The sequence below is a fragment of the Cygnus atratus genome, chromosome 17 (genome assembly GCF_013377495.2).
Source record: "Cygnus atratus isolate AKBS03 ecotype Queensland, Australia chromosome 17, CAtr_DNAZoo_HiC_assembly, whole genome shotgun sequence".
In the NCBI taxonomy this organism is placed as follows: Eukaryota; Metazoa; Chordata; class Aves; order Anseriformes; family Anatidae; genus Cygnus; species Cygnus atratus.
In genome coordinates this window covers 1,299,462-1,326,820 of record NC_066378.1, presented here as the reverse complement: position 1 = coordinate 1,326,820, position 27,359 = coordinate 1,299,462, and the positions used below count along the sequence as shown (strand labels likewise).

The 27,359-nt window shown below is 59.3% G+C and overlaps 1 protein-coding gene across 4 annotated transcripts in view; it reads left to right on the top strand.

Moving 5' to 3' along the window:
• OSBP2 (oxysterol binding protein 2) overlaps positions 1 to 24,034 on the top strand; it is a 97,674-nt gene extending 73,640 nt beyond the window's left edge. For 3 of the 4 annotated variants that reach the window (XM_035571093.2, XM_035571094.2, XM_050714243.1), the window contains 11 exons: positions 9,496 to 9,682; positions 11,301 to 11,418; positions 11,960 to 12,026; positions 12,116 to 12,280; positions 15,901 to 16,146; positions 18,523 to 18,643; positions 19,366 to 19,469; positions 19,677 to 19,772; positions 20,207 to 20,391; positions 21,035 to 21,255; positions 21,366 to 24,028. In XM_035571093.2, the coding sequence (XP_035426986.1) occupies positions 9,496 to 9,682; positions 11,301 to 11,418; positions 11,960 to 12,026; positions 12,116 to 12,280; positions 15,901 to 16,146; positions 18,523 to 18,643; positions 19,366 to 19,469; positions 19,677 to 19,772; positions 20,207 to 20,391; positions 21,035 to 21,255; positions 21,366 to 21,508 (1,653 nt within the window). In that variant the 3' untranslated portion in view covers positions 21,509 to 24,028. Of the gene's footprint in view, positions 1 to 9,495; positions 9,683 to 11,300; positions 11,419 to 11,959; positions 12,027 to 12,115; positions 12,281 to 15,900; positions 16,147 to 18,522; positions 18,644 to 19,365; positions 19,470 to 19,676; positions 19,773 to 20,206; positions 20,392 to 21,034; positions 21,256 to 21,365 lie in introns of all 4 variants that reach the window. The other variant, XM_035571092.2, reaches the window with a different exon arrangement.
• The last annotated feature ends 3,325 nt before the right edge of the window (positions 24,035 to 27,359 follow it).

Below are 27,359 nucleotides of genomic sequence, written 5' to 3'. Positions count from 1 at the left end.
TTTTAAAGCCGCAGCGGTCGTGGTTGGGTGATGCTGCTGCAAACCCGGCCGGGCCCCTGCACGGAGCCGGGTGCTGCTGGGGAAAGGGCTGCTCACCCTGCAGGGCGCTGCTACACCGGGCACAGCCACACCAGCACATCCGTGCTCGCTTCCTTCCCTTCCCTGCCTCCTGGGCTGCCCTGGGTGGCTCTGAGGATGAGGGCAGACTGATGGGACCCTGCTGTCCCTTGGGATCCCCTCACTCATCGCAGGCACGGCGGGAGGATGGATCCCACCTCCTCTCTGCCCTCCCAGAGCTGGCCCAGCAGCCTGCTGGGCACCCGTGGGGCTGGAGGAGCCCTGGCCGCTGCATATCCCTACAGCGCTGGCACTAACGCAGGTGCTGCAGCGAGCACATGCCATCTTTGCTCCTGGGGCTGCTTCCTTACGGGCAGGGATTGCCCTCGGCAGCCGCCGGCGGGTGCCCTCCTGCCTAAAACCTGAGCTTCCCCCACCTGGGCCTGTTGCAGCGGTGAAGGTGCAGGAGGAGCCCGATTAATTATCTGTGCTGCGCCGCTCCGTGTGCTCTAATCAGCGCATCGAAAACCACGTCAGTGACCCAGAAAGCCCGTGGCTTTGCGATTAAATCTCTAACCCGGCCCTAATCCCGGGCTGCGGCGAGGGGTCTGCGTTGCTGTGGATGCTGACGAACAAGTAACTGGGTGGGCTGCTCGTGTGGCGAGCCTGCGGCTGGGCTTGGCACTGTGACCCGGTTCCCCGGGGTCGCTGAGTCCTCCCGCCCTCGTATTTCACCCTCAGACCTTGCACGTGGCCGCGGGACCTCGAGCTTTCAGGTGGTGCTCCTGGAGCTAGTGCTCCTGCAGGTGGCTCCACAGGTTTGTCCTCACCACGTCGTGGGGCTTCGCACCTCTCCTCCACCTCCTCCTCCTCACTGTGTCCATCTGACCTCTGAGAGGCTTCGGACTCTGTCCCAGGGCTCTCCTTGGACACTCGTGTGAGAAGATGGGGGCCGTGCCTCTCACCAGCACCCCCGCACGCCTCTTGCAGCTCTGCCCTCCTGTTTTTTCAGCTGTGCGGTAACTTCTCTGCTACAGCTTCAGAGAAGGAGAGCTCTGAGCACTTCTGCCCAGGCAGCTGTTGGGTGCCAGGGGCTGATTTCTGCGGTCTGAGCACCTCAGAGACCGGGCTTGCCCTGTCAGAAACACCCCACGTTAATCGGCAGCACCGCCGTGCTGCGGGACCGCCCAGCCGGGCAGCGCCCGCGCTGCTGCTTGGGGGAGCCTGGTCCTGGCCCGTCCCCGCGTCCTCCTGTGGCTGCTGCCCGCTTTGCGGGGACCCAGCAAAGCACGGTGCTGTGCCCTGTGGCTGCTGGCACTCCGGGGACAGGACGGGGACGTGGCGGGGCTGATGGCAAAGGGACACGCTGCTGCGTCCATCCTGCAGTGGTTCCGCCCATCGGATCGCTGGCTTGGTTTGCCTCTCGGGCTGATGGGCCAGGAAGCGTGCTGCTTCTGCAGGTCCTTCACCCAGCGTCTGGCCGAGGAGAACGGACAACTGGTGGCGCCGCCGTCCCGCGGGTTTGCCCGGGAGGAAGCCGTGGCACTGGGCAGTGCTGGAGACGAGTGCGACAGGGAAGGGAAGCTGCCACCGGGCGAGCTGCTGGCACCCACGGCTGCTCCTCGCGGCCCCGTGCAGCAGAGTGCCCTGCGGAGCACCCTGCAGAGCCGGGCGTGGGCACACACGCGTGGCATGGGGCTGAAACCAAGGGACGAAGTGAAATGGCTTCCTCCAGGGCCCGGGGCTGGAGCTGCCCGTGGGCAATGGCAGCTGCTTGCTGCCGCCGTGGCTGCTCAATGGGTGGTGGGGACCAGCATCTGGAATTCTCTCTGTCGGAGAAAAGAAGCAGCCAGCAACAGGCAGGAGCCTGTGAGATCTGTCTGTGCGCATCCTCTTTGCAGGACAGAGCTATCGAAGCGTGCTGAGGCTGGGACCAGATCCCTGCATGTGCTGAGGGCCGGCACAGGTACCCCCTTCCCTCCCCTACAGCATTTCACCAAAGGCAGGGGCTGAAGCAGCAGTGTGACAACTCTCCAACCTGGCTCTGTGTTTAACCATGAAGGCGTTTGGGACTGCTCGGAGGGCAGGGCAAGCCCAGGGGATGAGATCTGGGATGAGATCTGGCCTTCCTGGGCCCCTTGGCTGAGTCTGGACAGAGCTGGGGAACAGGTTCCTGCTCTGGGGGCCGGGTCCCCACTCTGGTTTTGGTGGTGCGGGTATCAGAGAGGAAGGAAGCGACCACAGCAGCCGTGGCGTGCAGCTGGAGGGATCTGGCTGCCGGGCGGTGAGAGCCTCCGGAAGGAAAGCTGAGGACGTGAGCGTTCCCGAAGGAGAGCAGCAAAGCCCTGCAAGGGAGCCGCTCGTGGCAGCCTGGCTCCGCGGGGACTCAGCTCCCCGCACACCTTCCTGCCCGACACCATGTGCCCCTGGCACGGCCGGCGGGGCTGCGGTGTGCTGCCTGGCTGGGTTCGGGGCTGAGTACGGGCAGTGCCGCAGGCACGCCAAAGCATTAAGCAAATGCCTTAATTGTTTTTCTGCCAGAGAGCAGTGCTTTGGAAAGCAGACCAGGGCTTCCGTCCTGCCGGGGACGCGGTGGTGATGGGCTCAGCAGCCTGCGTGCCTGAGGGATCGCAGGAGCCTCTGTTAACGCAGCTGCACCAAGGGATTTGCCACCGTCTCCTCGCTAATCCTCTCTGCTGTGAGGGCTGGATTACACGGCCGGGGCTGCAGACAGGATCCAGCCATCGAGCCAGGGCCAGCCCCAGCTGCTTGGACCTGGGCTGAGGTTGGTTTGAGGGGCTTCAGAGGGGGCTTAGTGGGGGGTACTGGGTGAACGCTGCCGGGGCTCTGCAGGAGGGACTTGTGCACAGGCACAAGCCTGTAGCTTTGGCATGAGTAATCCATGAGGGCAGCACTTTTCTTTTAAAGCAGCGTGGTTGCTAGTCTGTTAACCTGAATAGCAGCTCTTCCGCTTTATGGGGATGAATTAGCAGTCCTTGCACCTTCCAGTCAAGAGCCTCAGCTGACTTGAACTTCATCCAACCAGCCCTCACTGGGGCTGCGTTAACAGCGCCGAGCCTGCCTGGCGGAGGGGAGCACCCCTGTCTTCACAGCATTGAGGTGCACAGCCAAAAACATCACAGTGAGTTAGTAAAACCCCCGGAGAGACAGCCGTGAGACCAGGTCTGCCCCCCAGGCAGCTGTAGGTGTTTCCATCTTAGAGGTCTCCGTTTGGCTGTCCGGGGAGTCGCGGTCCCTGGAGAGAAACGGGCGCTGCTGAGACGCAAGGTTTGGGACCTGCTGTGGGATGTGGGTGCTGGCAGGGAGCTGCTAGGGGTCTTCCTGCAGGAGCAGCAGCAGTTTTGGGAGCACGTTGGGTGAGCGTTGGGTTCTGGCGGAGACGCTGCCGTTGGCGCAGTGCTGTGCGTGCTGCAGGGCACCGCAGCGTGGGCTGGACCAGCTCTGGCTGCTCTCATGTCTCCCTGCTCCCCTTTGGGGCATTAATGAGTTTTCCCGTGCCCGTGCATCCTTAATTGTGGTGGTGCCGAGAGGTGGTGGGGCTCAGCCCAGCACCTTTCAGGCTCTCCTCTTGCTGCCAGCCCTTCCCGGGAGAGAAGCAGCTCTCGGTGTGCCTGTGCCCTCCTCGGGCAGCCGGCGTGCTGCTGGGCGGGCGGCTGAGGGTCACTCCAAGGGCTCTGGGGGGATTTGCTGTCGTTTCAGCCATCTGTGTCCCCTGGATGTTCCCCTGCACTGCTGCTCCTGCTGCTGTGCTGCTGCTCCGTGGGCCTGGCTGGGGGCACCACCGACTGCACTTGACACCATGTCCACCGTGTCTTGTTGCCATCCGGCTGCTTGTGCGAGCTGATTTGGGATTCAGGCCGGCTCTGTCCTTGCTTTTTTTCCCATTTGCTTTGTGCTCAGTGTTTCGGGGGGGGGGAGACAAATTAACCTTCTGCCTGTGCTAACGCTGTGCATATCTCACTGCTCGCAATGCAAAGTGCTGAATTTTATGCTGCGAATTTTATACGACTGGGGCTCTGACATGATGTTAATGTGTTCTGAGCTAAAAAGAGGATGAGAAATGGCCCTTCCCCTGGGATATTTTCTGGTAAGCAGCAGCGCAGATGTGTCCCTGGGTTTTGATGAGCCCAGGAAGGAAGGGAGCACTTATCTACGCAGCACCAGACGCGTGCAAAGCAGCAAGATGCTCTTTCCTGCGATGAATGAAGCAGCAGCCCTTGCTGTACAATGCACCTTTGAAAAAGAGATGATTGAGCGCAGCTGGCAGCTCCCTTCTCCCACGTCACGCCCGGGCGATGGAGCGATGCATGTCCCGGGCGGGCAGAGGAAGGGGCTGGCTGAGGAGCAGAAGACATCGCTCCCTCACCGCCCTGTGCCTCCCAGGTCGGTGTTTTGCTTCCCAAGGATCAGACTCGCAGGGCTGTTCCTGTGGCACTCCGTGCAGGCGGGATCGCAGGCACGATCGCACAGTCCCTCAGCATCCATCATCAGAGGGCTGGAGCTGGGGACATCTCTGCCTCGGTAGTGCTTCCTGGGAGGTTTGTCGTCCCCCGCGGTTCAAACCCCGGGGCAGATGTGATGTGATCATTTACCTGGGTGCGTTCACACTGATTGCCGTTGTCTCTGTGTTCTGCGTTTCTCTTGCTGACCCGATGAGGTCCCAGGTGCCTGCGGGTGTGTGGCACTGGCACCCCAGCAGGACGCGGGTGACCTCGGGTGATCGCTTTCAGCTACGTAAATAATCTGTGGGACGATAATGATGCTCCTATTAGGCTGCAACAAGCTGTGAAATCTGGTGTGTGTGCTGTGACAAGCGCGTGAGTCGTGCTGGATCATCCTGACCGCGGCTGCTGACGGCGGCATTCGCCTCCTGCTCCCTGGGGGGGTGGGGGGTCTCGATGGCATCCTGCCTCCCTCCGCAGGGATCTGAGGGCGCTTTTCCACCACGCCTTTATGGGGATTTGCAGCCCCACCGCCCAGCGCTGAGTTAGGATGTGGTGCAAAACCTTGTGCTAGCTGTGGAGGGAAGAGCCCGCTGTCCCTTCCGTGGCACTGGGCTCACCGGGACCTGGTGCCCGTACCGCGGCACCTGCTGTCAGCCGTAGTCGCCGGTGTCCTGCCCGCACGGCGGGGCGAGGAGCTGCTGGGATGCTCGGCGGTGACTCAGGCAGCCCAGCCTCCTCGCCCGGCCTTCAGCAGGGCTGCTTCCTCCCTCGTTATTTTCAGACACGCTCGTGGAGTGCAGAGGGTGCCGGCTGCCGCTCCCAAGCCCTGGCTCTGTGCTGTGAGGATGCCAAGGAGCGATCGGGTCTCGGGGCTGCGAGGTTGGAGGCTGGGGCTGGGGCTTCGCTCCAAGCTCGCAGCGAGGATGGGGGCACGGTGCGGCCCCTCCCGCACCCCCCTTTGCCCCTCTGTAACCTGGAGGGTTAAAACCAGGTTCCCGGCAGGGTGTGATGCTGCGTGGGATGGGAGCAGCAGCCCCTCTGCCGGCCTCTCCCTGCCTTGCTGGAGGTTTGGGCATCGGCGTGCTGAAACGTGGCCGCTGCGTCGGGGCAGGCGTGGGCATATGGGGCACAACGTGCTCGGCCCCGGGCGAGCTCTGCAGATGGCTGTGATAGCTACAGGACGGCTGCGCCCTCCACTAAAGCACATCTCGCGCCTCTGCCCTGTTGGGGAATTGCTTCTGGTTTGCTTTCATCCTGCAAACTGTTCCTGTGCTCTCCCATGCGGTGCCTTCACCCAGGGGCCTCTCGCCCACTGACCTCTGTGAGAAGGGCTGCTCTCCCCGCACAGTGTGGATTTGCAGCTCTGTCTCGCTCACAATCCAGCTCAGGTTCAGCCCTAGCTAAATTTAGCCACCGCTCCGTAAGGGTTTTTATAAGCTGGATTTCGCGGCGTTGCTCCTGAGAAAGCCCACTGGCTGCAATTGTCTGCACCGTTGGAGCGCCGAGGGATTAACGAAATGAATGGGCCGTGACCCGGGATGCCGGCACCTCGGCTTCGTGTCCCCTGCTCTCACCCTGATCCACGCCAGGACTGGTCCGAGGCGGCTGCTCGCTGCCCTGCACTGTCACCGGAGGGAGATCAGTGACCGGGGCCGCCCCTCTGCTCCCCGGCCACGTCCTCGCACGGTGACAGCCCCGCGGAGGGCGGCTCGCAGCCTCCGAAGGCCGCTCACGGAGGAGAGGGGACAGCTGCCGGTAGGCGTGGAAGCGGCGATGCCCGTGAGCGGTGAAGCGGATGGTGCCGGCTCCCCGCCGGCGCTGCCATCGCCCGTTTGAGGTAGGGTAAGGACAGGGGAGACATCCCGCAGTGGGGTGGTGCAGCATTGCTCCGGGTGCTGTTTCGGCTGGAGCGCGGCCAGGCGCCCAGGGCACTGCTGGTGCGGATGGGGCTGTGGGACGGATCCGTGGGGCAGGCTGGCGCTGCCAGGGCAGCATCTCCCACCCTTGGTGTCCTGCGAGCAGGGCACGTTGAGCTGCACCCGCGGCTCTTCTGCCTGTGCCACCTCGGGCGCTCTCAGTGCTCTCTGTGGGGTCGTGTTTGGTGAGGATGGATCCTCCCGGTGCCCCGTCAGTGCTTCCCAGCGGCTGCGTTTCTCTGTCCTCACCCTTGCAGAGTTGCTGGCTGCTGCTTTCTCACCCGTTTCCCTCTTCTCTGCTCTGCTGCCCTCCTCTCGCACTCACCCCAGCCGTGGCTGCTGTCTCCTGGAGCTGCTGCAGCCCCTGCGGTCCCTTTGGGGCGTTCCACCCCCAGGGTCCCGGGGCTCCTTCCCGGTGCCGTTTGCACAGCGTGGGGCGGCTCCCACTCTGCAGCGGCACCCGGCGAGGCCGCGGTGCTCAGCCAGCTGGAGGCAGCACCCGGATGGGTGCCAGCAGAGGGATGACACCGTGTCACCATCCCAGCCCAGAGCAGGGACCTGCCTTTGTGTCCCCGCGCTTAGCCACAGCCACCACTGTCTGCGGGCAGAGCCGTCCCCGGAGTGTCCAGGGGCTTGGGGACAGCGTGCTGTCGACGGCTTTACAGGGAGGGGAAGGCAGGTGGAAGGGGAAGATGCAGCTCTTTGGGCTTTCGCAACTTCAACCACGCAAAAGAAGTCAGTTGTGCCACATCCTTTGGCGGACGGCAGCAGGGAGTGGTGCTCGGTGACTGCTGGTGGCTGGGGAGGGCTGCAGCCTCGCGAGCATCGCAGGGCGCGGCGGTGCTTCGTGGTGCCCCCTGCACGTGGCTCTTTGTCTTGGGGAGAGACAAAGCTGCTCCTCGCTCCAGCCGGCGCTGCTGCCTTACCGCAACGCCTGCATGTCCCCACAGCAGCTGGCGTGTCGTCACCGGAGGTGTGGACAGCCTAAATGGTGACAACCGACCCCTGAAAGTGCTGATTTAGGGACTAGAGAGAGGCGGGAGGAGCCTGGGGAGACCTGCCCAGACTGTGCACCCGTCAGCGGCTCAGTGGTGCGGCAGAACTCGCGGGCTGGTGCCGTGATGCTCCCCCAGCTCGGGGCTTGGGCTCCGGGTGCCTTTTGGCACCTCTCTAAGGTGTAAGACCAAAGGAGTAACTTCAGTTTACCTGGCTGCTGCTTGCAGCTGGGGGTGGGCTTGGAGGGTCTCTGCTGCAGGGCACTCCCCTGGTACCCCCTTGGAGCGCCCCAGGGCACATCTGGCAGCGCGGGGACCGTCCCGGCCATCTTCCCGAAACCTCCAGCGCCATCCGTGCTCAGGGCTTGGCTGAGATTCTGGGGAGGAAGCGTGCGGCACTGACGGCTGCTTCTCAGTCGTGTGGACTTTTTTATAGGGCTGTAAGCGAAGGCTGTGCAGACATCCCGTCTGGGATGCAGCCTGGATCCTGGTCGACGCTGCAGCCCTGGGGCAGGAGGAGCCGAGGTGGTTTGGGCTGTGCCTTTTCTTTAGGATACTGGCTCCATCGCCGGGTCCTGGGATTTCTCCTCCACATCCCCTTGGCTTCCAGCTCCCTGCAGACGTGGTCAGGCCAGCTCATCTCTAATTCCCTCCCGTTCCCATATTTACCGTCGCACCAGCAACGCTCCGTTTCCTATCTCGACCTCACCGCTGGCGTTGGGTCGCAGCGGGATAATGCCAGGAGATCTCTTGGCACATCGTTTTAAAGCGCTCAGCCCCTGAGCGGGGGCAGCTGGCACCTCCCTGCTGGCTGCCCGCGGGCTGGGACCTTCCGAGCAGGTAATGAGCTTTCCAGGCTGGGAAGGTCGCGGCTGCTGTCTGATTACTTGCCCTTCTACTTTCATCCTCTTACTGCAACACATCAGCGTAATAAAAGAGGCGAGCCTGCCAGCTCGGGGCACGGTTTGGTTTGCACTGGTGCCGGCGGGGTTTGGGCAGGTGCAGGGAGGGGGGCAAAGGGATTTTCTTGGAGGCTTCAGCTTTGGCTGGGTTTGAAGACATCGGGGTCAGACCTGAGCGGTCCCAGCCGGCTTGGGGACGTGGGGTGGGAGCGTGGCTGGGGTGCAGGGGACCCGCACGGGGGAACATTTATGGAGCTTGGGTGCGTGTGGGTCTGCGTGGCTGTGGCGGTGCTCGAGGGTTTAAATCCCTCCCAGCCGGTTCGACGCCGGCTGTTGGGATGTTGGCACACGTGCCTGTCCCCTGTGTCTTCCTGCGTAGCCGTGGGTCGTTTGTTCCCTCTGCTTCGGGCTGCTTCACCTGGAACGCGAAAGCTGCTGCTCCGTGCTGCTTGCTGCGGCATCGTGCTGCGTCATTTCTGATGTTACCAAACTTCTCTCCCTGGATGAGACTCAAATCCTCCTCCCGTCCGAAGGTTTGCTGAGAACCTGCTGAGTCAGAGCTTTTCTTGGGCAGATCCTGGTAAAATCTGGGGCCGCGTTATGGAAGCTGAAGCCCTGCTGTTGTTTGGCCAGGAGGTAACTCGACGTTCAGGTGCCATCTGCCAGCCCAAAAGAGCTGAATAAGTAACCTGTGAAATCCAAGTGGATGGAAAGATCGTAAATAACCGAGTCTTGCAGATGGTTGAAAGTCAGACCCTCAACATTCTCCGGTTTATCACTGAATTGTTTGGAGCTCCCGCTGCGTGGCGGCGAGCACGTGGTGGGGACAGTGGGGCTTTTGGCCTTGGGCAGGGGCTGTGGCTCCCTGCGCGAGTGTCCCCCCGCGCTGTGGTTGTCACCCATCGTCCTGCCTGGCTTCTCCGTGCCTGCAGGAGTAGGGTTGGAGGTGGCTGCTTGGGGTCTGGGGGCATCCCTGTCTGTGTGAGCCCAGCTGGGGCTCCCTGGCCCCGAGGACCCCGTCTGCATTGCCTCCATCTCTGAGGAGTTTCGGGTTTGGGTTCGGACAGTCAGGGCCGGACCGTTTGCAGCCCCAAGGACACGGGGATGGCGTTTCTCCTGTGCCAAGCTCCCAGCTGACATCTCCGTTCCTTCCCTCCAGGCTTGCCGCGATTTCCTGGACTTAGCGGAGACTCACAGCCGCAAATGGCAGCGGGCGCTGCAATATGAGCGGGAGCAGAGGATCCGGCTGGAGGAGACCATCGAGCAGCTAGCCAAGCAGCACAACAGCTTGGAGCGAGCCTGCCGCGGGGCCCCGGGCAGCGCGGGCAGCACCGGCACCACCAAGGGTGAGCCAGGACAGGGCAGAGCCACAGCGGTGGGGATGGGGAGGATGCGCAAGCAACGCTCTGCATGCCCGTTGTGTTTGTTTCTACAGAGCCTGTTGCTCCATAATTGTCCCTAATTGTCCCGTTGCTCCTTGCTTGGGGACTTGGATCTCCCCAGACCCCAGGATGTGGTTGCAGGAGAGCGCTGTGCCCCCAGAGCTTGGCTTGCTTCTGCTATCTCGGGCTATCTTGGCAGCCTTCTCCCTTACCCTTGGGAGCATCTCAGGCTGTTGCAGAGGAAACCTGGGGTCCCCAGGGCCACCGAGGTCACGGCTGTGGGGTGGCGCTGTCCCAGCCGGGACTCGTTTGCTGTTTGCAAAAGTTATTTATCGGGCAATAAAATCTTACAGCTTTGGCTAGTAGTGCCAAATCTCCTTCCCTGCAGGAGACATTAGTTACAGCCTGGTAGCCAAAAGCTGCAAGGAGAGCCGTGTCTTATTTTAAAAGGATTTATGGACTCGAGGGAGAAGCGAGCTGCTGCTGGAGGGGCGAAGGTGGTGCTAGGGGGGTGTAGGGGAAGGCACAAATCCATCCCAACCCCCTTGCACGGGGTGGTCCTGTTCCTTTGGAAGGACATAGGGACGGTGTGGGGAAGGAAGGTGCCATACCCTGCAAACAACCCAGCAGCATGGGGCTGGGGCTGAGGCCGGGGCATCCGTCCTCGTCCCTGCACACAGGCTCAGCAGCACTTTGCAGGATGTGCTGTCCCCATTTTGGAGCAGGCGTAGCACCCAGAGGCCCCAGGCAGGACTGGGGTCCCACGTCTCCATGATGGGGAGGGACATGGCTCACTTCGTGAGGCCACAGTTTAATGTGAAATGGCTGCAGGCAGAGGCGGCAGCAGGCAAAAACACCACTGTGCTTGTGCTGGGAGGTTTGGGAAACGGGTGTTTTAGGGGTTGTCAGCTCTGCTGCATGCCTGGCACTGTCCTGGCTGCTCGGACAGTGACTTCGTGGCAGAGAAGCAAAGCTACTGGGACTCGGGGAGCAGCACCAGGTCTCAAAGTCCCCTCGTGTTTAATGTCCGGGGGGGGCGTGGGGTACGTGTGGCTCAGGCTGTGGCTCCTGGCTTCCTAGTGACCTCTCCCCAAGCAGCAGGGAAGAGAAATGTTTATAAGTGCGTGGCTGGAAAACCCAAGGGCCAGGAAGTCTGTCTGAGCAACACCTGAAACATTTGGCTTTTTTTTTTCTGTTTTAAGCCAAACCGGATTTCCCAGCAGACGTGGCGATGCCGGAGCAGGAGCTGGTTGGGCAGCCTGGTGACGCTTTGGAGGTGGCCCTGAGCGTGGCAGGGGAGCCTTGCGTGCCTCGTCTCGGGGGCAGGATGCAAGCTGCAAGGGCACGTTCTTGGTTTTAGGAGCTGGAAACCGGCACGGCATCCTCTCGTTGTGGAGGGGAATGGAGAGGAGGGGTCCGTGCAAGGAAGGCTAGTGTGAGATAAGCTGTGAAGGAAGCCTGTGTTGGAGGGGACACAGCAGGAGGAGGACACGGGGGACAGCGGTGACAGTGAGACTTGTGCTCGATGGACTCCGAAGGGGACTGACAGCAAGTGAGCATCTCAAACCCTTTGTGCCCACAGGGAGTGTGCAGTCCTCAAAAGGAGAGGCCAGTGACGAAGATGAAGAGACGGAGTATTTTGATGCCATGGAGGATGCACCAGCTTTTATCACTGTAACCGCAGACCCCAAGCACCACAGGTACGAGCCCCTGCCCCGGGGCCTGGCGAAGCCCCCTGAGCATGTGGCAAGAGTTTGCCTGGTGTTGCGCTTAGGCTTTAGAGCAGCCTCCCCTCCTGAGGGGGAGTTACCCGCGTGTGCACATCCCCCAGCAAACCGGCTGCCTCTGCCCTGGCCAGCTGCATCCGAGTGTGCAAAAAGCAGATGTGGGCTCAAGGGAGGCAGGAGCCTGGAGGGAGATGGCTTGGTTCTGGGAGCACTGGGCAGAGGAGGGGAGTATCTTGTCATCCTGTTCTTACTCCTCCCAGGGTATCTCTTTGGGCTAGAGGCACCTGTGGTCTGAACCACGGCCACACTGCTGTGCTTTCTGGCAAAAGGAGAATCTCTCAGCCCCCTCTGATGCCCACACTTGGCCTCCATCACCCCATTGCCTTCCTGGCAGCACCCTGGGTGGTGGAGGGAGATGCCCCTGGTGGTGGTGGCTGAGCAGCACTGCCCCGGCTCCTCTCTCCCCTTCTCTGCCCTTTCTCACCTTCAGCATTTGGGCTTTTTTTCCCCGCAGGCGTTCGGGCAGTAACCTGAGCGGGGCCAGCGAGGGGCACCCCGAGGACTGGAACCTGGAGGACAGCGTGAGTCGGCTGGGCAGGGTGGGAGGGATGAAATGCAAGGAGAGGAGGAGTGAGTGCAGCTTAGGCCTGTGCATCCGTTGCTTCTGCAGGTCTTTGAAAGCTCAAATCAAAGCAGCTACAATGAGTCTTGCAAAGACCTTCTGCCGAAGAAAAGGAGGCGGACCCGCATCCCCGACAAACCCAACTACAGCCTTAACCTCTGGAGCATCATGAAGAACTGCATCGGCAAAGAGCTGTCCAAGATCCCCATGCCCGTAAGTGAGCCCCGAGAGCTTGCTGCCATGACGCAGGTGCCAAGCTGAAGGTTTGGTTTGCTGCAAAGAATTTGAGTTATTGCTCCAGGTGGTCCTGCAGGTGTTGTGGCAGCACAGCAGCCTCTGCGCAGGCTGGAGAGCGTGTCACCAACTGTCACACCCGTCCTGGCTGCAATTTGTTTGCTCTTGAAATTGTCCACTGCTATGAGGAGCCAGCACAGCCAGAAAGCACAAGCAGCCAGGCAGGAGGAGTCTGTCCTCAGCAGCATGGAGCTGTGCTGCTAATTGCTTTGTGGTAAATAGCTCCGACGTCATGGCTGTTGCATTAGGGTCTGTTTGAATCTGGTTGGCTCTTTCTTTGGGACTGATTCCGTCTCCTGTACTGGCTGTGGAGAGCCCTGGAGTGCCCGTGTGGTGCCTAGGGCAAGCTGGAGCAGAGACATTGCCCGAATGTCCCCTGCAAATCCAACCACTGCAGAGGCAAGGAGAGAACCGGGGCATCTTGAATCCCTTTGTGTTCAAGGATTTCACCCAGGGGCCAGAAGGAGAGACCTTGCTGCTGATCACACTTTCCCCCGTGTGAGCCTGGGGACATGATGCTGGGTGAGCAGCCCCACGTACCTTTCTCTGTTCTGTACCAGCAGCGTGTTTCATCCAGGGACTCAAAAGTACCTTTACTTTCCTTGCAAAGAGCGCCCTTGCAGTGAAAGAGGTGCCTGGGGTCAATTTACAGACAGCCCTTCTACCTCTGCGTGCTGCTGGGCTCACTCCTTAGGGTGAAGGCTTCCTGCAGGTGTTCAGAGGAGTGGGTTTGCTGGCAGGGGTCTGTCTGGAGAAACCCCTCTTACATGGGCTGCTGCAGAGGGTAAGTGGGGAGTGCATTTAATTCTTGCAGGTAAATGTGCCTCGTTTACTTACATGTATGAGGCCTTTTTCCTCCTCCATTTCGAAAAGAGGAGGAGAAATCCCTGCTGTCACTGGTCTGGTCTGGAGATATGGAGCTTCCTCTGTGTAGGGGCAGGGGCATCCCACGGCTGGTTTGCACCTGGGGTGGGTTGTGCTAGCTGGTACCGACCCAGACGCAATGCTGCCCACACCAAAGCTCCTCCAAGGCTGTAGCAGAAAGAGTTTTTCAGAACAAACCAGCCCTATACAGGCTGCTGCTTTGCTAGCAGGTCTTGGCCAGCCCAGTAAGCGGCGTGGGTGCCGCTGCAAGTAATCTGCTTCCCGAACCCCATGAAATCCTGGCAAGCTTGGGATAATATACTTTATTTCTTAGAACAGTACCTGACACACCTGGAGAAAAAGATGGGTTTGTCTCTTCCTTGGGCCATTTCCAGCTGAGATCCGCAGCCCAGTGCTGTCCGTTAGCATTTCTGCAAAAACATCAATATCAGATACAGGCGTGATGGGCACAGAAATAAGTTCAGGACATGGAATACCAGCAGCTGCGGCGCCAACAGAGAGGAAATACCTACCTCCCCTACCAATTGAAATGTTCTGGGAGCTGCTGAGCAGAGCCAAAGCCTGGCAGCGACGCGTTGTGCCTCGCGCAGCAGCCCCGGTACCCGCTCAGGGCTGCAGTTCCTCCATCCCTCTCGGGGGCAGGCAGATGGGTTTCCCAGCAAGTGTTCAACAGAGCCACGAGTGGTAAGGAAATGGCTCACCCTGGCGTCAGCTCGCTGTTAGCCCCTCTCTCTGGATCCCTGCCCTGTGCTGTGGGGAAGCAGAGACAGGAGGGGTTTTCGTCCCAGCTGCAGCCGGAGGGCAGAGAGAGGCATTGCAGCCCGCACACGGCGTTTCTCTGGGAGGTTTGCCCCGAGAGCAAGAAGCTTGCGGTAAGGCACCGAGGGGCCACTGCATCTGCCTTCAGCGGCCGTTTACATTTGCTCTCTGTATGTTTGTGCCTGGGAGCAGGGGAGGTCACAGCTCGGTGAAGTGAAGCGCAGCCGTCTGACGAGGGCTCGCAGGCTGACAGAGCGAGGGAAGACGAGAAAGGAGCAGAGCAGCCAGCTGGGGAAAGGCTGTTTGGAAAGCCGGTCAGTTCCAGTGCAAACCAGTACAAACCACTGGTGAGCCCACTGTGCTGTGCTCCGTGGTGTGGGGTGGCTGCAGCGGGAGCTTCTCCTTCCGTGTACTTCAACCAATTCTTGGCCTTTTGGGAGCATTTCTGAGACCCCCTCTCCCTCCCTGGGGACGCGATGGATTGGAAAATCTCCCCCTGCAAACTCTGCGTTCATTCCTTCATTTTTCCTCTGAATGAACAAATCCGCAGCAGTGAAACGGAACAAAGCAGCTGTAGGGATTTTGCATTTTGAGGGGGTTAAGCTTCATTCCTCCATCAGAAGGTTTTGCTTCGTGGCTTCCTGAGCGGTGCCGATGGGAGGCCGCAGCTGCCGGCTTTGTTCTCGAGCTGCCTGCTCCAGTGGTGGCTCTCCGGAGTTACCCCGAGCTGGCAGCGATTTGCTTCTCTGCAGATGCGCTGCTGCCCTTTCTGGGTGACTCTGTCTTTCTTGGATGCTCTAAGATCCCTCTTGTTTACAGGCTGAATTCCTGAGTGGAATGATCTGAGGTTTATTTTCTTTAACATAAAACGTGTAATTGGGCTTATAGAAGTGGTTCTCCCATCCTTCAACCATCTGCTCATTCTAAAATACATTTTTTGATCTGAAATGAAAGCAAAAAGTGAATTTTGGATGGTTTTGAGGCAGAACACTTTCCACTCATGCAACAGAAAATCTCTCTCTTTCTGTTTTTTTTTTTTTGTCATGATTCTAATTCTTTTCAGAACAAATAGATTGCTAAAACCAACTGCTTTTTTTTTTCTCTTTTTTTCCCCAAAGACATTTGCAGTGAGAATCCTGCCCAACCTGGCAACATACCTCAAACTTCTCCAGTTGACAAGGCGATGATTTGGGGCTGGAAATAAATGCACGGGGGGCTCTCCTGGGACAGAGCTGCCTCTCTGCCTTTTGCCCCGTGGTGCATTGCTGCTGTCGCTGCCTGCAGCTCACAAACGCGGTGTGGGTGCTGATGTGGGGCTGCAGTCGCAGGAGCAGGGATGCCCCTAAATCAGGTTTTTGAGGCTCTCCCAGTCACTGGGCTGCATCACAGAGGCGATGGAGGTGGCTGAAGGTTGCCCAGGGGTGCTCACCTCTACCCCTGTGCTGCCTCTTGCTCCTGGCCTGATAGATGCTGGCCAGGAGGGAGCTGGGCACTGCTGAGGCTCATTTTGGGAGACATCAGTGCCTGATTTGGAGCATGCGTGAGCTGGGATGGTGTCTGGTTAGCCTGCGGGGTTGCCAGCTCCCTGCTGGGCTGTTCCCAGCTCAGCCCAGCTGGGCACTTCAAAGCCTTCAGGCTCTCGTGGCATGGTTCAGGGAGCACGTTATAGTACGAGTCTCTTGCTTTATTTCACAATTGCGTGGCGCTGCAGAGGCAGCGTGCGTGCAGGGCACCCTGGCACATCCAGTGCCGTGCCGTGAGCCCCGCGCTGGGACAGCCGACGGCGTGGGATGCTGTTGGGGAGCAGGACACAGTGCTGGGGTGAAAGGCAGATGGTGAAGTGCCCAGCTTGGCCCCTGTCCTGCTTTGCTGACCTGCCTCCTCTCTCCCTGCAGGTAAACTTCAACGAGCCGCTCTCCATGCTGCAGCGACTGACGGAGGACCTGGAGTACCACGAGCTGCTGGACAAAGCTGTCAAGTGCGAGAGCTCCACGGAGCAGATGTGTTTCGTGGCTGCGTTTTCAGTGTCTTCCTACTCGACGACAGTCCACCGCACAGCAAAGCCATTCAACCCGCTGCTGGGGGAAACCTACGAGCTTGACCGGCTAGAGGAGTTTGGCTTCCGTTCCCTGTGCGAGCAGGTGAGGCATGGGCTGCATGGGCTGCATGCCCACCAGGCAGCAGCGCTGTCCCGCTGCTCATGTCCAGCCAAAGTAGCCCCTTCCCCAAAGGAGACCCAGCATCTCCTTGTGCTGAGCCTTCCTCCTAGCCGAGACTGCCAACGCGATGCTCCTGGCACTGGCAGAAGCAGCAGCAAACACAACCTGAGCTATCTGCAGGAGCAGGAGCGTTGTGTGGCCGTCCCAGCATTGCAGAGCAGGAGATGGGGGGGAAAAAAAGGGAAGGAGAAGAGCATCTGTCACCATGGCAGGTTTTGTGGCAGCTTGCTTGGGTCTGGGGTCTCTGTAACATCTCAACACTTGAGCAGACAGGGAGAAGACACATCAGTGAAGCCTGCAAGCTCTGGCACAGTTCCTCCCCATTTCCGTGCATCTAATGGCTGGAAAAAGCCTCAGGATCTTGTTTCTTTCTTGTTATGCTGAAAAGTTTTAGTTTCAAAGCTTGGGGGCAACCTGAGAGCCTCTAACATCCTCGTGTGCTAACCACAGAGTGCATCTGACACGTATCGGTCAAACAGCAGGTCTTAATTAAAAACCTGGAGTGTTTAATGGGTTGAGACCTGTGAAGAAAATTGACTCTTTAATTATGTAGCATGCTTGGCTGGTGCGTCCCATCCTCCTGGGGACGGGCAGGGCCGTTTATCACCATTGCAGGCAGGACATCATATTGGTGGGGGCTCCAGGAGGTGGCTGTGCTGTATCGGGAGCAGAGCAACCATCACATCTTTCAGCTCTCAGAAGCATCAAACAAACCCACAAAGCTCCATCACTCTGCAGAGGCCTACGTAGGTCCAAGACCTGCAGCACCATTGAGCAGACCGTGCCCACTGAGGGCTGTGGGTCAGTCGTTTTGTGGGGCTGTGCTTGCAAGCCATGTCTTCCAGGTGCTCGGTCCCCTTTGGCAGGGCTTTGGAGATGCTGCACTTTGTTCATACTGGGGCAGGAGCATTTTTGGTCTGGGCAAGGCCATTCAGAGAGCTCCTGAGAAGGGCATAGTATAAGGAAAGAGCTTTGCTGCTCATCTGGACATGGAGCAGCAGCAGGAGGAGACACTAGGGTCTCCGGTCAGCTCCTACCAGGACACGTAGGTGCAAGCAAAACCACTCCATGGTAATGGCTGCTTGTTGCTCAGTGCTTTGCTCATGCAAAGCTCCGGTCCCAGGCAGAATGGCACCTCTTGTCACATCGTGTCCCTCTGTGTCCCTCCGTGTCCCTCTGTGCCACTGCGAGCTCTCTCAGCTGCGCTGGTCTGGGCGGTGATGGTGAGCTGGCTGCGCGCGGTCTCCTGGAGATGTTGCCCCTTGCAGGGACAAAAGTAAAGATTCTTCAGTAGGTGACCTCTGGAACTGATGCCTCTGCTGTCCCTTCATGCCATCTGCCCAGCACTGGGCAGCCGTGCTTGTCCCCAGTGACCAGTGACACCCATACAGCCTGTCCCAGTTGTGGGAGCTCACGCCCAGGGCTGCAGTGAGCCCGGACACTGCTGACCCGAGTGTAAGGAGCTGCAGCTACAAGGGTGCCTCCCCGTCGTGCTCTGTCTGGTGCCACTCCCAGCATTAATTCACCCCTCCTGCCTCGCAGCCCAATTCCCAAACTGGCTTTATGCACAGCTGAGAGAAATGGGGGTCTCTGTTCCCCCTTATGCCACATCAGCCCTGCTCACCCTCGTGGTAGGAAGCAGCTGGGTGCCAACACGGTGGTACCAGGATACTCGATCCACCTGTTAGCCACAGGCACATCTCATCATCACGTTCTGTACAGTCAGTTTAGCAAGTTTGGTTTATTACCCCAGTTTGGGCTGTGATGATGAAGCCTAGTGCTGCCTGTCAGGTACCGCCGGAGAGCCCCGACATCACTCCCATGCTTGTCATTGCTTTTCCTGTTTCTTCACCCTCCTTCTCACCACACTTCTGTGTCCCTTTCTCCGTCCTTATCTCCCAAATAAATAACCTGCCCTGAATTACTTACAACCCCTGCCCCGGGATGTGCTGGCAGCGTGGGGTGGACAGACGGACGGACGCTGATCGCACTGCTCTGACTGCTTCCATTCCCTTGGGAGCAGTGGGTGCTGCTCAGCCCGCCGACCTGCTGAGCAAAGCGTTGATAATCCTGTGCCTTAAATCCAGTTATCCAAATAGGATTTTCTCCCGCCGGTGACCAGGGGGTTTAATGGAGAAGTTTTGGCTCTGCTCACGGTTGTAATCCAGCTGCTCAGGGCACTCAGGCTGTGATGACACCGGTGCATGTAGTCTCTGAATGCAGGGGCGTGCACGTCAGCCCCAGGGTCAGACAGAAAGGGTGGCTGGCACCTCACGGGCTCTTTCTTCTCTCTTCCAGGTGAGCCACCACCCGCCGGCGGCTGCCCACCACGTCTTCTCCAAGCGAGGGTGGACGTTATGGCAGGAAATCACGATCGCCAGCAAGTTCAGGGGCAAATACCTCTCCATCATGCCTCTGGGTAGGTGACTCATGCTCAGGGGATCGGGGCTGGCTCTGAAGAGCTCCCAAGAGGTCAAAGCAGCATGCCAGTCCCATGGGCTCCTGTAGGGCTCGATGAACCCCACCCTGAGCATTGTAGGAGTACGGGTTTGTGCTCCTGGTCACAGACAATCCTGAAACACCAACCATAACCCTGGAGGTGGAAACTATGCCAGCTGCAAAGGGAGAGTGCTTTGCTTGCTGATGAGGTGCTCAGGAAATATCCTGGCTTAACTTGTGCCAAGGTGGCACCCGGACTGGCCAGTGGGAGGTGGCAGTGGCCAGCAGACAGCCAATTTTGTACTCCTGCTTGCCCATAAATTGCTTTCTCCTTAAATGCTGTTTAAAGATCAACTTGCTGCCTGTTTCAGCCCTCTCCCCAGCAGCCAGAGGCAAGAAGCTGCCTCCCTGCAGTGTTGTGTTTGCCTTCCCCCCATCCCAGGGCTGGGCAGCACACCTGGGGCTGGTCCCCTCTGCGTGGTCTCATGGCACGTTCCCGAACAGCTTCTAAAATAAGAGCTTTTGGGATCGGAAAGAGGGCACAGGACCTGGCAGGTACCACAGCTGCTTCAGCACAGCCAGCCACGGGGAGGGATGGGCGCGGACCCCGTGCTGGTTTGGGGCTGATGGGTGGGCACAGGCGCGGTGCTCGGGCCTCCCTTCCTGTCCCCACCCTGAGCCCGGGGCTCTGTGCTCCCACAGGTGCCATCCACCTCGAGTTCCACTCCAGCGGGAACCACTACGTCTGGAGGAAGGTCACCTCCACCGTTCACAACATCATCGTGGGCAAGCTCTGGATTGACCAGGTGGGTGCTCAGGCCGGCCTCGGAAGAGCGGGGTGGTGTGCTGGCCTTGCAGGGCTGGGGCTGGGATGGGTTCGGCCGTGGGGCTGCAGCGGGGAGCAGAAGTGGTGCTGCAGCTGAGGCTGATGTGCAGCTGCACAAGCGGTGACTAACGGCTCATTTGTCTCCTTGCGAAGTCTCTCACTTGCTGTGGTTCTGTCTTTTATCTAGTCTGGTGAAATAGAGATTGTTAACCATAAGTCAAAAGATAAATGCCAGCTGAAATTTACCCCCTACAGCTACTTCTCCAGAGACGTCCCCCGAAAGGTACGTAGCCAGAAATCTCCTTGCTCCTTCTGGTGGCCTGGCTCTTCCCTCTGAGCTCGGCTGGGGCTCACAGGGTCCTGGCCCGAGGGCGGGAGGGATCCCAGCACGGGGCGAGGATCTGCACTGGCACCTTCATGTAGTGCAGCTCAACGGGGAGGGCTGGGAGGGCAGCACTGAAATCTGTGTCTGGGAGCTGGGCAGGACTGGATGGGCCGGAGGACCAGCTGCGGGGGCTGGGTCAGGATGGGACCCGCCTGCTGGGTGCAGCTGGATGCTGTCCTCATGTCTGAGGACACACAGCACCGCTTGAGTTGCCAGGTCCAGCTATTTCGCTCCCGGAGGCTGTTCTTCCTCTCTGCACACCTCTTTGTCCCCTGGGCACTTTCAGAAGCCACCAGAGCCACCTCCTGCACTTTTGTCTCTCCTTCTGCCAGGTGACGGGGGTGGTGAGCGATGCTGATGGTAAAGCCCACTACGTCATGTCTGGCACATGGGACGAGAAGATGGAGTGCTCCAAGATAGTGCACAGCAGCCACGGCAGCACCAGCTCAGAGGGCAAACAGAAAACCGTCTACCAAACGCTGTCTCCAAAGGTCCTGTGGAAGAAGTACCCCCTCCCGTGAGTCCCATCCTGCGGCGTGGCGTGCTGGGCAGCAAGGTTTTGGGCAGCCAGGTGCTGGTTTGGGCTGAGGTTTGGTTCTCCTGACTGCTGGCTGTGGCAGGGCGAGGTGCTGGCTGCTCTGCCTCACCAGCGAGTCCCTGTCCCATGGGTGACTTCAGCTCTCTGGGGACCAGCCCTGCTGTCGGACACCAAACCAGTCTCCAGCAGCATGAGCAGCTGGTCCCTGCCTGGGAGACATGGTGCTGGGGTGGTCCCCAGTGGAAAGTGCGTGGCCCTTGGTGCTGAGCTGTCCCCTTGTGCAGGCTCTGGTCTGGCAGTTCTTGGGTTGGGTTGTTTTGTGTTTCGGCTGTGTGATACCGGAGCTCGTAGGCTTTGTTTTTAGCTCCCCCACACCAAAGCAATAGAGGAGGGGTCTGTGCTCCCCCCTGAGCTCCTCCAGAGGCATCCCTGACATCTTCACTTAGGGGGTGGGATGCAGGGCTCCCCTTAAGCGTGCTCCACACAAAGCGTTTTGGGGATTGGAATAATAGACACAGCAGCTTTGATGGGCTGGGGTGAGACACCAGCACCTGAAGGGATGGGAGCTCTGCTCGAGGCAGGCACCACCTCCGCGGTCCTGACCGGAGCTCTCCGGCTGCAGGGAGAACGCCGAGAACATGTACTTCTTCTCCGACCTGGCCCTCACCCTGAATGAGCCCGAGGAGCGGGTGGCCCCCACGGACAGCCGGCTGCGCCCCGACCAGCGGCTGATGGAGAGCGGCCGCTGGGACGAGGCCAACGTGGAGAAGCAGCGGCTGGAGGAGAAGCAGCGGGCCGTGCGCCGCAGGAGGGAGGCCGAGGCCGTGGAAGCCCTGGAGGAAGGTGGGATGCGACGGGATGGATGCGGGACAGGGAGGAGGGGGTGCCGCGGGGAAACCCTGCTGGGTTTGGGGAGGAAGCACCGAACCCTCATCATCTCCATCCCCGCACAGGGAAGGACTACGAAGGCTACATCCCGCTGTGGTTCGAGCGGAAGGTGGATCCGGTGACGGGGGAGCTGATCTGCGTGTACAAAGGTGGCTACTGGGAGGCCAAGGACAAGCAAGACTGGAGCGTGTGCCCCGATATCTTCTGAACTGCTCTGCCTGCTCTGGCCTGGCCGGCCCTGGGCGCCTCTGCAGCAGGACAGACAGAGGGACAGTGAGGACATGCTGGCAGCATCCTGCCGGCAGGTGACAGTGCAAATAAACACACACACACACACTCATGCAGAAATCTGAAAAAGAAAATCTAAACAGGGATTCCAAACCTATTTTTTTATGCACTAATAAATAGCATCCTTTTTTTTTTAATGGTGGCTTTTTCAGCTACTGATTAGGAATATGGACACGAGAATCTGGTTTGTTTTTAGCCTAGTATATTTATTGCTATCAGGAGTTGCTGCCTCTATCTTTCAATGCCTCAGCTGTATTGGCTGAGACGTCAACTTCCAAAGATGCTCGCGTCGTGGGGATGCCGTGCATTTGTGTGAGCTCTTTCTCTGACTTTTTTTTTTTCCTCATTTGTGCGTGGACTTTAAGGAGATTTAAAAAAAAAATCTGCTTCTGGTTCAGGTTCCTTCAAAGTCAAACACAAACAACTCCAAATCTGCTCAGAAAACACCGGGGGCTGTGGCCGAGGTGCTTGTTCCTGGAGGCTGCTGGTGGTTCCCGCAGTGCCCGGTCATCCCAGTAATACCAATCAGGACGTTTCAGCTGGTGACCATTTTTCCTTTTTGTTTTCACTTTAAAGAAGCCTTTGAGCAGATTCCCCATGGTCTGCTGTGTTTAGTCAAGGTTTGGGACTGTCTTTAACGTGATGCTTTGTGATTGGAGTGAGGTTTGGTTTGGTTTTCCCGTACCTGCATCCGAAGGGGGCTGAGACAGCGAGCTGCTGGTGGGGTGTGAGGAGGTGCTTGAGCACAGAGTGAAGAAATTTGTCGCCCAGTGAAGCTTTGGGGCTTGCAGACCGGCTCTCAGCTCTGAGTCTCAGCAGGACTGACAGGTGGCAGGAGCTCTGCTGTCAGAGAGGCTCCCGGGAAGCAGCGTTTGTCCTGCTTTCCCCTCCCTGTGTCTTCCCCAGTTTGCAGGTTTCAGGTCATGGCTAGAACACCCCTCGTGCTGCTGGACGAAAACAGCAGGATTCCTGCAGCTGTTCTCATGGAAGAGCTGAGCAAGCCCTGCAGGTGATGGGTGAGGACCAGCAGTGAGCGATGCTTGGGCACTGGGCATGCCTGGTCCCCTGGTGCAGAGCAAGGACCCAGGAGATGACGGACAGATCCAGTGGATCCCGCCGGGACAGAGGGAATTGGAGGTACCTGCACACCTGCCTTTGCCTCCTTAGATTTCATTTTTGGTGTCTTCTTCTTTGGGTGTTCATCGTATCACGCTGACTGCTCCCTCCTGCGGGTCAGAGGCCACCTGTAGCCGGACTGTCACATCCACATCGGAAGATAATTAGCAATAATAAACTTCGAGGCAATGGGAACTGGAAACCCCAGGCTGCACACGGAACACTTATGCAATCAGGTTCCTCTTACCATCAGTCTCCTCCTGGTCAGCTTCTCCAGCACCTCCATACCTGTTATTTACAGCAAACCCATGTGTACAGTATATATAGACCCTGTATGGCGTAACAGTAGTGAGTGGCTATTGGAGTGGGAACACCCGCTGATCTCAATGTATCCCTTAATCTTATTTATTTGCTTCTAATTTATATATATATATAAATACATAAAAAATTATTTTGCTTAAATTTGTATGGTATACAATAGATAAAAAATGATGAAGACAGAAGCGTCTGTCTGAGTTTTTGTAGTACGAGTATGGCCATTTCCCTAGGCTTGTCCCGAGGTAGGGTGTAGGGGTGATGGTGATTTGTTCCCAAAGCAGAGAAGCAACATTTTGCTCCAAAGCTCTTCATTGACCCAAACTGCCACGTGAGGTTGGCCACAGCTGGCACAAGCTGCGCCATGTCCCGTCCTGGGGCCGGGAGGAGGCTCCGTGCCCAGCTGTCCTGCTGCGCTCAGGACAGCAGCAGAAGTGGCACGGGGTGGGTTGCTCCCCTGGATGGGTTTTGTAAAATGGACTAGAGATTGAGCACTTCCAAATGCCTTATTTTCCTTGTGTTGTCAATGCAAGTGTTATGCCAGGGCTGGGAAGGGCGAGGAGCTCCGGGCTGTCCCAAGACCTGGACCCGAGCATCCCCGTGGCAGAGGTGACGTTGCTCAGGGAGTGTTGGCACCGAGTGTCCTGCTGGGCTCTGGGACACTGGGAGCTCCTCTGCGATGTTCCCCCCGATGTCTCTCCAAAAATCACCATCACGGACACTACACAGCTTAGCAGAGCCCGGGGAGTGTGAGGAGCAACCCCAGAAACAGCAATCCCTCATTTTTTAGGCTAATTTTAAAAACTGCAGTATCTTCCAGAGATCATCTAGCGGCAACGCTTAATCTGAGCACCATCTCCTGGTCTTTCTACCCACCTCTTCCCCCCCCCCCAAAAAAAAAAAAAATTAATGTCATTCTACTGTAAATGCTGTTGAATGTATTTCTTTTTGAACAATATGTTGTGAGTGATCCCTCTTCTCCTACACGGTAATAAAACTTGGATTCGGGAGTTTTAAAAGGCGCAGTGCTGAGGTTATTGCTCGCCCCCCCAAATCTGCATGTGGAGGTCCTGGGGAAGCCCCGAGGTGGGCACGTGGTGGGCGAGGGGTCCGGGGAAGGGACCACCGGAGGTGGCCCGGAGAAGAAGGTTGTCCGAGGGGAGGAGAACTGTGGGAGGGGGACATGGGGTGGAGGCCCAGAGACAAGGAGGCCCAGGGAAGGGTTGTCCATGGAAGAAGGAGGATCAGGAGCGAGGCTGCCCTGGGGAGGAGATGGTCCAGGGGGCAGGAAGCAGGGCCAGGGGAGGAGGTGGCCCAGCGGAGGTGGTCCAAAGGAGGAGATGGCCAAGGGAAGGTGGCCCGGGTAAGCAGGGACAGGAGAGGTGGCCCAGGGGAAGGTGCCCAGGGGAAGAAATTCTCCAGGGATGGTGGCCCAGAGGAGGAAGAGGAGCAGGGAAGGGGTTGCCCAGGGAGGCAGGAGGGCTGGGGGAGGTGGGGAGATGGCCCAGCAGAGGTTGTGCAGGGGAGGAGGACCAGGCTGGGAGGGACGGGAGAGGAGTCCCAGGGGATGGCTCCCAGGGAGGAGGCCCAGCAGAGGCGGAGGAGGCCCCAGGACAGGAGATGGGGGGGGGAAGCCCAGGGCAAGCTGAGACTTGGCCGGGCCACCGCAACGTTGCCAGGTGACAGACAACAGCGCGCAGCCCTGCCGGTACCGTGCCGTGCCGGGAGGAGCCCCCTGCCCGCTCTGGGTGCAGGCAGCGGGGCGAGGGGCCAGCAGGGCCCAAACACCCCGGTGGCCTGGCCCTCAGCTCCAGCAGGTGGGTGAGCCTGGCTGCCTCGTTCTTGGCACGTTCACTCTGAAGCCTAATGAGCACGCTGAGCCTTCGAGGGCAGAAGCCGCGCAGCGTGGAGCTGAGGTGTGGGGGGCTGGAGGGAACGATGAAACACCAACACCGGGGTGCTCCGGCCCTGACCCACCCGCAGAGCCAGGGCACTGGGGCACACAGCAGAGCCCGCGACACCTCTCCCAATGCCTTTGATGTCTCCAGGATGGCTGGTGAGTGGGGACAGGGATCCTTGCAGCCGCTGGCAAGGACGATGCGCAGGGCATTATGCAGCTGTTACCATTTAAATAAAACAACAGCGCACCACAGAGCCCAAAATAGCAAATGCTAGAGAGCAAAAGGGCACCCTGGGATCCCGCAGCTGACACACAAACGTTGCTGGAAGGGGGAGTGCTGGGGCTTTGCTGGTGCAAAGGGCACGTTGGGACCGGGAACCTCACATCCAGCGGTTGCTTCCTTGTCGCAGCAGTGGATCTTGCAGCATCCTGCCTGTGCATCCTGTGCTGAGCTGTGCTACTTTGCGGTGCCTGAAAAATTAGCCTGCCCCTCCACCCGCCCCCCCCCCCCCCCCCCCCCCAAGAAAAAGCCATGTAACAGCATTTTCTTTGTCCCTCTTTTGGAAGCAGCTCAGGGTCGGGCTCTGGCTGGGGAGGCTCAGGGCGCTCTGCTCTCCCGTGGCACAGAGCCGGCGGGACGTGGCTCCTGGAGGCAGCGTCGGGGCGACGGGAGCAGCTCCAGCTCTGTCTGCACCAAGGACTTGGCTGCCGCATTTTGGGAGGGCATGGTGGAGCACGCAGTGTTCTCCGAGGGGGAGGAGGACGAGGCCCTCTCTTTCCCTACCGAGGACGATGGCGATGGGCAGGATGCGTCCCTCTCCGTGAGACCAGGCTGTCCCTGGCGGGACACGTCCCCATGGCTGACGAGGAGGGAGAGCCTGGAGTCCCTGGGAGTGAGGATTTCCAGGCTGAGCCAGATCAGTGCTGGGACAGCCCGAGGGGGTCCCTGCCCAGCCCCCTCTGAGGGGGACACGGGGCATCCCTGGAGACCCCCAGGGAGCTCGGCCAGCAGGAGTGGGGCCGGGACCGGGGGACACCCCAGGAGCAAGCCCAAGGAGACCAGACATCAGCAGCCAGCAGCTGTCCGGGGGTGGCAAGGAAGGGACGCCGCCCTCACAGTGGAGAAGGAAGGAGGTGGCAGCAGGCAGAGGGGAGCTCGCTGCTCGTCTCACCGTGAGTCGGGGCTGGCCCCGGGGTACAGGGGCTGGAAGAGGACGGGGGGACCAGGGCCAAGCAGGGCACAAGGGAAGCGTGGCAGGGGCTGAGGCTGGAGTGTCCTGGAGGGCCCACACAGGAGATGCAATGGCAGGAACCAGCCCTCATTTGCTCATGGGGTTTGTGGTGTCCCCCCAAAATGCCGTGTGGTCCTGCAGGTACTGAGGCAGCAGCGGGACCCTCCGGCAGATGCAGCCCCCACTCCAAGGTGCCGAGCTTTGTGTCCTGCCCAGGCGGAGTGACCCAGCCCCAGTGGCAGTGCGGGAGACTGGCAGCTGTCCTGTCCCACAAGGTACCCATGGGCACAGCGGGACGGGCGGGGTGGCTGCTGCCATGCGGAGGGGACACGGCTGGGATGTTCTCGTCCCCGAGTCCCACGCAAGACCTGGCAGCAGACCTTGCCGGTGGCCATAGGAAGGCTCAGTATGGGGACATTTATCAAAGAAATGAATAATTGCAAATGAAGACCTGAAGGAAAACCTTCCAGTACTCAAGAACAGTTCATCATTGTGAAAGTCGTTACCTTTATCAAGTTAATTAGCTGTATAAGTGCTGGCTGCATGCGGCAGCACTTCCCAAGGGTTTGTGGGTTGGTGTCACTCACCCATGTCCATCTCCATCCCTCCAGCTGGTGTCGCTGCGCAGGGCCCTGCGGAGGAGCCAGGAGAGGACGCAAGAGCTGGGAGCTGGTGCTCGGGGGACCTGGAGAGGAGGGGAGAGAGGCAGGTGTGCTGCAGCCCTCAGGGATTCATCCTGCTCTGAGGCTGGAGCCACAGCCCTGAGGATGGGGCTGAAACCCCAAAGGGTCCCATGGGTGGGCTCCGGGGTGTCCCGGTGGGAACATGGGTGATGCTGTCCCTGCAGCAGGGCTGGCTGGGCGCTGCTGGCATGGACACAGGAGCAGCTGGACCTGGAGAAGGTGGTGGGCACCCCAAGTTGGGTAAAGCAGGGTGGGGGCTGGGGGGGCTCTGGGTGAGCTGGGGGACAGCAGGGTGAGGGGCTGGGCTGGCCAGGGCTGGCCAGGGCTGTGGCTACATGGGGAGGAAAGCGCGGAGCTGGTTCTGTGTGGAGGAGGTGGGAAGTGGAGAAGGGGGGGGTCCTGTCTCAGCAGGGGCTCTCAGAGAGGCTGTGATGGGGGCACGGGGCAGGCACGAAGGGCAACGTTGGCTCTGCGAGACGAGAAACTGGAGCTGCAGGAGGTCGGTGCGTGCTGTGGGTCTGGGGC